Raw genomic sequence first — 11147 nt, 5'->3', positions numbered from 1 at the left:
TTTCACAAGCCACCCCGGGAGCACCTTGGTAATAACTCCATTCAAATATTTGACAGTCTTGGCGATATCTTTGGATATCACCCCTTTCCTGCCTCGAGCAGAAGTTAAACTTCTTAAATCCGCAGACTTGATCTTCTAAACTCACACCTTACTCTTGTTTAGATAACCACCGAGGAAAAACGGGAACAAAAACAAGTGTTAAGCTGGATTTCCACTTTTGCATTTTAGTCTACGCACGTGAACGCGCGTCAAAAGAAATCGTACCTTGAATTGAATGTTTGAGCGCAAAAACGCATCCGTTGGGCAAACGTTGTCACATTTCCAGTTGTATTTTTTTTCCAACGAATGTTGCAATCGCGAGAGTGCAGAGAAAAGTTAAACAGTATTCAACTTTAATGCACGGGCCTGCGTTTTTCGCACGCGAAGAAAAAAAGCGTGGTATTGAATTGTACGCATGTTTTACGAACATAGAAAAATGCGCGACACTGGAAATCCACCTTTATCCTGTAACTTTGACAGATAAACTTGACACGATGATTATTACATTTATTAGTTTCATTTGTAACAATAAGACTGTGAGTGTTTTTTCAAATTGCTAGACATGAAAAAATATGATTTCCAGTTTGATACAGCGAGGTCTGCAACTTGTAAGAGGATAACGTTGGGTTGAATGAAATGACGTGAGGCTGAATGAAGAACCGTGCTAGAGATGTAAGCTCTAAAATCAAAATCCTTTTACAAACCCAGGGGATCTTATGAAATCTGGAGTTAAATCAATTTATAAACCTGCTCAAATAGATAAAACAACCGCAACAACAAGGCATTTGAGCAGCGTGCTTTCTAAACAATTTTTTGCAAGCGTTTTCCCTGCAGTAAATATGTTTCTTCTCTGCTTGAAGGTTCAGCGTAATTTACAGCTATTTGCGTAAAACTCTTCCGAATCCGACTCCATTTATCAACAGATTCACCGCATACAGTCAATGGTTTGAACTCGGGGCCAACACTTAATCTTGTAGTCTTATCGTCCGGGTGAAGGTGGTCCTTAGAAGGAATGTTGACTTTGACTTACGAAGCACACTGACTGGGACTCTGCGCAATGCCTAACCTACGGCACTAACTATTCTCAACGACTGACTCTAGAGAGCTGGTTTACTTACTTAGAACAGACTCCCCTCAACAGGTGTCAACTACTATCAGCACCATACAAACGACTTTTTCACGACACTTTCACTGCGACGACCGAACAGAACGACCTTACATCACCGGGGTATCGGAACTGACTGTTCATGACCGGCTTAAACCACATGAGTTTCATAGCCAATAACATCACGCGAAACTGACGAATCAGTTTACACGAACCGGACTAACAACACTCGACTGACCAAAACTCTTTTCTTGACTCTGGATGATGACTTCCGCTCAGGTAGCTGTAACGTCAGTCACCGCGACAACAGGACTTTGATGTTGGGGCGACACAACTCCGATGTTGGGGCGACGTAACTTCGGTTGGGGCGACGTAACCTGGGGCGGCAAGGCAATGGAGCGACACAACCTGACACCACATAAACGGACGATCAGACTACATGCTCAGACTGACTGCAGGGAGTCAACCAGCCGAGAATATGTTGGTAGGATTTGGATTTTACAGAATAAATAAAGTTTTATTTGTTCATTCAGTCTTGGGCGAGGAAATTGCGAATGAAAACCACACCTGGGTAAGATTTTGCTAACCTCTTTATTAAAAAAAATAAACTGTCGAAAATCCAAGACGCTGTAGTTCATATGGCTAATCTCAAAGTTTCTCAGTTCCGAGTAGAAATATAGCGATCACTTTACAAAAATATATTCATTAATCATACAAAATTAGTAAGAAAGCTTCATGAGAGAGACTATTCTCTCATTATAGCCATAAAACAAAAAATTTATACTTCAGTTACAACCTGGTAATTACAAATTCATAGGATTAAAGTTAATCGAATTTTGAACCACTTTAGATACCGTCTTTCAGGTTTGAAACAGCATACTATAATATTGGAAATTCAATTAGGAAATGAAGGGAGTATTCTTAATCATATAAAATATTTTTAAGGGGAAAATAAAGCGATTTGCCGACATATCAGCTCCTGTAATCAAAAAATTATATCCAATGCTATCGAAACTCCTTTATAGGTTTCGGATTACTTCACGAAAATTTGTCAAATGAGAACTTGCGTCTTAGTGAATAGCAGCCTATCTATGTCCGCTAGTTTCTTTACCTTTTACTGTTAAATACTATTCGAGCTTAGAAAACAGATTTGCTCCGCTGAAAACGAACATATTGTCCTAACATTTAAATAAGAGATGTCGCAGACTCTTACAAAATAGAGACATCAGGTTTGATTAAGCAATGATATTTTTCACTTAAGGGTCAAAACAGTCTAGAATTGGAAAGGTTTTCCTCAACTTGGCGCTGTTAAATCACCCTAACATCGCAACCAATTGTATGTAGAACTGAAATCAGTCGTGCCTTTGTCACTTGCGTTTTTCCTCTGATTGGCTCATAGTGATATCTTCCTTGGTCTGGATCGGCCTTTGTGATTCGCTGTGATTACTTTGGTTTCCGTTTTACGACATTGAATCGAATTGCGCTCTTACGAATTACTTAATTTTATGAAACTTAAACATGGGCTTAGGCTATTATGTGATTTGCTGGGGGGGGGGGTGGGGAACAATAATCGGTAACTACCTAACATTTTCATTAACTATTCTGGTTTTTCTTGCTTAGACTGCTGGTGATTTTCTGAACAAACCTGAGAAGACAATTCATAGATGTCACCCAACATACTAAACAACAAATTCGCATTCCCGTCAATATATGGTTGACACAGAATCAAAGGAATCAGTCAATTTTCTCCTTTTCGAGTGAAGATGCTGAAACTGAAAAAGAAAAAAAAATAGGTTCAAGTTGAAGAGCAGATTGAAGTAATTCATGCGTACAGCATGTATTAAGCACCTGAATAGCAATTCAAAACAAACACTGTAGCATATTACGGATCAATGTCAGTATCTAGGTAACTGAACACCTACCCCTCAGTATCTGAGTAACAATCTACCCCTATAACCAGACATAAACCCTACCTTGTTGTCAATTGTCGGGTTAGGGGAGGGGTACTGACAAGTGATCCCATATTACTGTAGCATTTCAATTAACCTCCCTTTCATTTTCGAAGCCTTTTCGTTCTTCTACTCCGGGTTTTATTGTGTTATGTTCCTGTTTCAGACCTTTAGAACTCTCTCCCATAACACTGACCATTCAAGCCAGTTGGATAATATACATAAGATTAGGTTCAACCTATGGAATGCTGAGCAAATCTTGTAAATAAACTTTTCTCCCTTGCGAAAGGAATTTGTTTTCATGGTCTATAATTTTATTACTAAGTACCACTTAGGACTAGTCTGAAGAGGCAGCCGCATCCTCGCCCTAATCACCATTAGAGCGCTCAGCTTCGGGGATTGGGGCGAGATGACGACTGACACTTCAGACTACTCACTGACCGCAAAGGAAAATATCAAATAGTCAACTATTGTTATGTCTCCTTTTACGAAGGAGAGGTGGGTGGGGGATAGCTCAACTCAGTGAGCAGAAATGAAGAGAAGTGACAAACTCACATTCTTGATATCCCAGATTCCTCACGTCTTGACACTCTCCTGGGTGACGTGTTATTACTCGAGTAACCGTATGCTTCATCCTCAGTATACCTTGAAATTGGAGGGAAAAAACGTCTAAGTTAACATATTACCACTTTAACTATAATCGATTGTGAAGACATGAATATCGTATATTTGAACTGCGGATTAATACATGAAGATAAAAAAAAGATCTCGACAGTGATAAACAGCACATTAAGCAGTGATGCGAACCTACAAAATGATTGGCACCCATATGGCTTTTTAGCTCATTTGCTAGAGCGCCGCCCCGATAACGCAGAAGTCACGAGTTTAACTCCCGAAGAAGCCTAATTTTTTTCTCTTTTTTAGCTGGTTGATTTTCACTATTGCTTACGTAGTGTTCATCACTGCGAAGATCACTCTCATTTCACTTCAACTATGATGGCTCAATGTTAGATCTTCGTTTGTCGTGGACTTGTGCACGCCATTAATAATGATATGGACAAAAATAAATGAAAATAATTATGGAGAAATTTAGAAAATGGTCAGCGAAAAGTAATACTGTTACCAGTCCATGATAATTGACTTCTCACGACATAAATTTTTAACGACATTTGACAACCTGGCTATTGTCGGAAATGAAGGTATAAATTTTGCGTGATATGCTTTACCCCACAACTGAAAAAAAATTGAAGGCACCACTACGAACAAAACATCATCCTGCTGTTTAAAAGGCGTCAATAAAAAGTTTCTTTTTTCTCTCTAAGTTTTCTTGAGAATTACACACTTACACCACCGTTGTAAAATGCGTTGATTCCCATTGACATTGCATCATGCGGAAGTGTGTGAAGTAAACTCTAGGAATATTTTCAGTGTAGGAGTCAGATTACTAAACAACGCGACAAAAATTTTTTCCAGTCATGAGGGTCTCTTACCCAGGTTTGTATATTTTCAGCTCATCCTGCAGCGCAAACACCTGTTCTTTCAACTTGTTCCTTTCTGTTAAAACTTCCAGCATCTCTGCTTTTGTGTAACGTGGTCTGTTTGGATCTTTATTACCGGTTTCTGCTCGTGTCTGACTCTCTCTCTTTTCCGTACTTCCATCCTTCGACTTCTCTCCGTTGAGCACTTTCTTCGACGATCGACCAACAATTTCCCATCCATCATCCCCAGTCCCTTCCTTGTCATCATCAATTTGTTTTATGAGCACTTCCTTTTCTTTCCTTTCAACTTGCACTTCCGGTTCCGTTTCATCCTCAGCAACTTTCGTTTCATTATTATTATACTCGTCTACGTTTTCTCCACCTTCTTCCTCAACTTTAAGCCGCGGTGGTTTGGGAGGAGGGTTTTTTGTGCTGATTTCTACGGTTCCAGAATTTTCGTCGGAATTTTTCACTGTATCCTCAGCTAAAGCTTCCCCTTCTTTATCGTCCTCTGCGCCATGATTTTCGAGCGGTTGTTTACCGTAGCTGTTCATAAATTGTTCCACACTCTCAGCATCTCCGTCCTCGTCACTCTCTGCCAGAGGTTCGGCCCTGAGTCTAAGTGCCCGCAACTCAGTTTGAAGCTCTGCTTTCTCCCTCGCCAAATCGTGTATTCGGTCTTTACTGGCGCCCAGGGTTTTTCTGACACTCTCGTTAATGTTAGTCAGTCGTACGATTTGTTCCTCTACCTATAAGAAACGAATTCGGTGCTAGTAATAATCTCTCAGCTTAGATAAAAAGGATAACCTCCCCCGACCGAAGGAAAGTGTGTATAGAATGGAACTGACGCTATGAACATGGCCAAGAAACGCCCCGAAACAAATTGCTATGGGCCAAGTTGCTATGGGCCAAGTTGTTCGAAGGCCGATTGCGCTGACCCAGGGTAAAATATTAATCCAGGTTTCTTTATTTCTCTATTTAAGAGCCTTTTTCAGAAAAATTTCTCTTTTGTTTTTAAGCATCCAATAATCAAATTTGAGACAAAAAGAATTGAAATGAATTTTCTTTTAAAACTGTCGGACCTGAAATCGAATTTCACATTAACCCTGGGTTATCTTAACTCAGCTTTGAACAATGCGGCCTTCAATTTTCTTGCCCCTTCCTTGTTATTAAATTCCTCTTCTGTTCATCATTCCTTCAAACGGTTCTTCGAGAAGTTTCTTTAACTGATTTGTTCAACGCAAATTAAAGCAAACTTCCCAAAAAATGATAAAAATCTATCATTTTGTTTATTTTCGCGTTAAGGGCTTGTCATCTTTAACAACTATTCCGTTTTCTTCCCGAATGACAGTCCGCGTCATTCCAAGCAACACTCACACGCCAAAGACATTTTGAATAATTGACGTTCTTTTACTTCATATTTCATTAAATTTGCTTTTTACCCTGAGGAGGAAGAGTATTCAGTTGGATTAATGCGAAGATTTGCGAAATACATGTAGGAGAAGAAAGTAACGATATATCACCGTACTCCCTCCATCGACATCCTGTAAAAATGTTCACCTGCAGATGTAACACACCTTGAAGAGTTCTGCAGTTTTGCAGCTCATTCGAGGAAAAGCTAAGAAGGATTAACCGACATTTCAGGTCGTCGATACCTTATCGAAAATTCAACGTCTGCCAACGCCACAAGGGCGTTTGTGGGATTTTCCAGAAAGGCACGTCCTTCGCTAACGTCCCACTAGTATTAAGGGTCACACTTGACCACAGTTTTGAATTTGAAAAAGAAAAAGACGATAAGTTCATAAAAAATTTTACCGCCGCGTCGGGCACGAAATTTTAACAACTTAAATGGGCTTTGTCAGACTTTATACCGAGTAAGAGATGCAAGCAGCTTCTGCTGGCGTGATAATCGCACCAAGATTCCTCGTTTCTCGACTAGAAAATTTCTCGAATGTCCTCGTAAATTTATAAAGTGGCCCCGACCTCGTCGAGTCTCAACTCGAGCCTCGATTCATACAGTCAACAAGAGTCGAGATTCAAGGATCGAGTTTCGAGGGAATGTACGTCCGACTGTGATTTAACTACAAATTATCCGTTTTCTTGACAAAGAGGGAGAGTTACAGACACTTTTCCTGTCCCCACCTAATCTGGAACTCTAATGCGTGACTTCTTAGTCATCTCCTCATTTCATTTACGTGACTCGCGTGAGCCTGCCAACTACGAGAGCTTACAAGTCACGCGGGTCACGCAAGGTGCATTAGATGTTACGTACCGCATCAAGGTCAGTTCTTAAGCTGTCAATCTCCTTGTTTTTACTTCGTATGGAGTCTCTCTGGTTATCAATCGTCTCTTTCATCTTTTGCATCAGTTCTGCGTCGCCAGGTGCGCTTATGTACGCCGTTGCTGTAAACATAAATAATTCATTATTCAAAATATTTATGACAGAAAGAAGTCATTTAACTTCCAGGGAATCTAGCTAGAAAACCATTGCTGCTAAATCCTATTTAAGATTAACTTGAAGTTATTATTGCTGTGATTATAGGGATGCGAACGCTTTTATTGGTTGAGTACTATTATCACCAATGTAACGTGATAACAATATCTTATCAATAAAGGGCAAAATTACTGAGCGCTGATTGGTTGAGAGAGAGGGCATTTTTTCTTAATCGAGGGCATTTTTGGTAATCAAGAGAGGGCATGATTACCTGTTAATGATTGGCTAATCCGTTGCATTGCTAATCCGTTGCTTCCCACATAAAAATAGACTGCGCGCGTGATTTTCCTTCGTATAAATTTTGCCCTTTATTGATAAACAAGTAATCCCATGAGACCTCGTACTATTAAGGATTAATTGCACTTGAGTTTTCAAAATTTTCCAAATTGCAATTAATCCTTAATAGTACTTGGCCTCATGTGATTACCTATACAAATACCACCTTTGATCCCTGCACCATTTCTTGATAGTTCTGACGATGAAAACATTTGAATTAAAAGGAAATGCAGGTACTCTGACCTGACAAATCACTCTCTTCAGACTAAGAAAAGTTTCTTCCATTTCCCCCCTTAAGTTTGTCTCTGGAAATTCTGAGTAAGGCTCACTTCATATAATTCAAGGCTAACCATTGAAACAAATATATCAAATAAACAACTATGAACTTGGCTAATCACTGTCAGTCAGCATATCAAAGGTATGACTCATCATTGCGAACTTGAAGCCTAGAAACCATTGAGAAAAAAGGTTCAAGAGCCCCAAGAGGACTCCACATCTAGTCAACTTTATCTTCACAATTCAGAAGAGTTCCTACATACCCTGAAAAGCTCATCATATTCATCATCAAGAGAGTTTATCCTAATCTCTTTATCCTTAAGTGACAAGTTGCACAAAGAACATTTTCATTCCTTCTCAATAAGTTGCCTGCCATCACAGGTACTCCTCACCTCCCTTACACCCCCCCCCCCCAAAACCTGCCAATTTTCCCTGCCATTACTTTTAAATCTTCCACAGTTAGGTGAAACACTGTGAGGATGAATGCTCCTGTGCACAAAAAAAATACAACAAGCTTGCCAACCAAGGCTGGAACAATCCAGACCTCTCTCAATCAAGAATCGAGAGACCACTACACCTCCCACCGAAATGTGCAAAGAGGGAGGGGGGTACAGTGTAGAGAGGAACAAGAATACTTTCCTCAGTAAACTCTACCTTTATGTTAAAAACACTTACCTGGTTGGGTATTAACTGTTACTTCAACCTCCATTCGCAATTTCTTGTTTTCTTCTTGAAGTTTAATTAACATGGCTTTTAGGTTGTCTGTTTCTCCTGTTGCAGAGATCTGATAAAGCTCCTGAGAGATAAAATTAAGATGAACAAAATCACTGTTCATCATCACTCTAGTATTCATTAGAACAAAATTAAATTTACTGCAACAAAATATCAAATTGTAATGTAATTTCATTCTTTAGAATATCCTACTGTGACAAGCCCTTATGTTTTTTTTAGGATATCCTGCACCCTTATTTATTCAACTTTAGAATGTTTTTAAAATACTGGGTGGAAATAAAGATTGTTGTTGTTGTTGTTGTCTCCCAAAATGTTCACCAAATTTAATGAAAACGTCTATCTGTGATTCTTTTGAATTTCAGTCTCTTATAAAAGATTGTGAAAATAAAATTATTGGTTTCAGCATCTAATAGAGTTTAAATTTTTCATCTCTGTACAACCACATCAGTTTTGGTTGCCGGGCTGGGACTAGATTTCCAAAAATTGTCACACATCTCACATACTTCTACCCTAAAAAGTTTCATATAACAATTACTAAGATCAATAACTTCACGTTTTAATCATAAAGGCTTCCCTGTGAATAGTTTTGTTTCCCATCAGTGTCACTTTCATAACATGAGTAGGTAGATTTGGCAAAAAGAAGAAGACAAAGGAAAAGAAAGTAACCACTAAATGCAAACATTCCCAAAATGCAAAGACCAGAAATTGAGCATAGTCAATTTCTATTGAAGTCTTGGTCACCTTCACTGAGAATGTAACTCACTTCACAATTATTATTTTGCCAGTCAGACAGTATATCTAAAAAATTTTTCTTTCCTCATTATTCCAAAAAAAAAAAAAAATGTAGGTTGGTGAATTGATGAGATATGGAACATTGTATCTGGATGGCTAGGTAGCATTTAAAGCCAAATTAAAGGCAACTTTTAAGCAGGCCTTGCAGTTGCTGTGATAACCTTTAATGTCAAAAATATAATTAAGACAAGTTTGCCATCAACTAATTGTTCCTAGGGAACCATTCTTTTGGCACCGAAACCACGTAATTCACAGGTGATAGTGATAAGACTAATCAGTCAATAACCAGGTATTGTCGATGTCATCTTAAGGTTATGTTTAATTGTCTTTTTAAAATGTGAGGCTTCTTTGCAGAGATCAGATCACAGTATCTTTCATGTCAAACATGACCAAGGTAAATGTAAATATTTCCCTGTCATGTGTTGTTATCCAGCATCGAACTTAAAAGAGGTTGAAGTCCAACCTGAACATAGGATTGAGCTAGAGCTAGAGCTAGTGCAGAAACTATTGGATGTAAACCACATCTCATTTTCCCCCTCAACAAAGTCTTTTGTGAGTATAAATGATTTGGCCTTCACGCAGTCTGAACCTAATAAACATCTGACTGCTTTATGCTAAGTATCATTTCAATGAACTCGGCAGGAAATGCTCTCTTCGTGAGAATTCAAAGTAGAACCCTTTCATTATCAAAAGTCATAGCTCTTGGTGAAGTAAGAATATTAGGGACATTTTTCAATAGTCTTTGATTCCTCAAGTATGATATTATTGAGGAGGGACAAGAATATCGCGTAATTAATTGATATTGAATATTGGTTATGGCCATTGTTTTCACTATGATCGTCGCAAGCTTTTAATTGACTCCATATGTAGACCTCCCGAGATACACTTGAAAACAAAACAACAAAATATCGGCATGTGATATGAAATTTGATGAGTTACGCAGTAAAGTGTTCTCTTACCTCCAAAAAAATTATCAGAAACTATCTGTGAAATACTCGGGATGCAAGAATTAGGTTTCGATCCTATGCCATCAAATTGTCGCTCGCTGTAATTTACGGTATAGTTAGCTTTTCCTGCGTCTTTCTCCGATTGCGAACAGTGCAGTTCTAGTTAAACACACGTGTACGTTCATTGAGGTCATCTTTCTCAAAACAACAACTTGTTGCTTCGGTAAACTTAAGTCGGTGTCCCATTTGTACATTAGCGAATCCTACAATCATAAATCTTTCTCCATTTTACCATCTTTAGCTTACGTTACTTCCTGACTGAAGACAAATCTAAATGAAGTAATGCAAGCTCCTTAAATAAACAAATTATCTTCGAGCGACGAGTCGCAGGACATTGCAAGAGCATTGATTGCTCATTTCGCGCCTTCACGCAGGCGAGTATCAAAACTTACCTCATCTAATTTTCTCCGCTGGCTCGCTTCTCGCTTTATATCCAAGTAGAGTCGTTCATTTTCAAGTTTCAGCTCAGCAATTTCCAGTTTATCCTTCTCCTTTTCCCCAACAACGACCTCCAGTTTCTCGAGCACTCGAATGACCTTGGGCATCAAGTCCATGACTGCGTCGTGCCCAAAACGGTCGATAATTTTCTCGATGTCTTGTCCTATCAGAGAAGCATCTTCATAAACATCAGCAGTAGTAATATCGGCAGCCATGATGTCAAAACGATGATGAACTCTTAAATGACCTCTGGATGAGAAGTGAGTTTCAAGGCGAAGCTCTAGTTCACACGTCGTAATAAAGAAAGGCGGATACTACCATAACATATGATTGTTTTAACATACAGACATTTTATCCATATATCGGCTTTCAGCCGTCCTGAAGAAATTGTTTGGTCCTGACCAAATTTCTGGATAAAAGACAACTTTCGAAACAAAGTAATTAGGAATCTGTGAGAAACATGTTTGCACAACTCCCGTTTCTTTCTTTTGAATTTCACTTCCTGTGATAGTTTGGCAGTAAAGTAATTTCCGGTTGATTCATTTAGTATCAATCGTCATA

The 11147-nt window shown here is 38.9% G+C and overlaps 1 protein-coding gene and 1 pseudogene across 1 annotated transcript; both read right to left on the bottom strand.

Moving 5' to 3' along the window:
- Positions 1–11147, bottom strand: part of LOC136279212 (uncharacterized) — a 360360-nt pseudogene that overhangs the window by 163861 nt on the left and 185352 nt on the right.
- Positions 1717–11085, bottom strand: LOC131786926 (RILP-like protein 1). The gene is made up of 6 exons (XM_059103983.2): positions 10541–11085; positions 8293–8413; positions 6844–6974; positions 4584–5320; positions 3649–3738; positions 1717–2916 (listed from the first exon to the last, which is right to left on the bottom strand). Exons 1-6 carry the CDS (start codon positions 10799–10801, stop codon positions 2883–2885), a joined length of 1374 nt encoding a protein of 457 aa, XP_058959966.2. The 5' UTR covers positions 10802–11085; the 3' UTR covers positions 1717–2882.

This window comes from Pocillopora verrucosa, chromosome 2 (genome assembly GCF_036669915.1).
Source record: "Pocillopora verrucosa isolate sample1 chromosome 2, ASM3666991v2, whole genome shotgun sequence".
Lineage (NCBI taxonomy): Eukaryota > Metazoa > Cnidaria > Anthozoa > Scleractinia > Pocilloporidae > Pocillopora > Pocillopora verrucosa.
Note: the sequence above shows the minus strand (reverse complement) of the source record. Positions and strands in the feature narration are given on the sequence as shown.

Coding starts and splice junctions, on each gene's coding strand:
- LOC131786926 (XM_059103983.2), bottom strand. CDS start 10,801: ATGGCTGCCGATATTACTACTGCTGATGTTTATGAAGATGCTTCTCTG. Junction 8,414..10,540: donor AGCGGAGAAAATTAGATGAG/GTAAGTTTTGAT, acceptor TTTATCTCTCAG/GAGCTTTATCAGATCTCTGC. Junction 6,975..8,292: donor AACAGTTAATACCCAACCAG/GTAAGTGTTTTT, acceptor TTATGTTTACAG/CAACGGCGTACATAAGCGCA.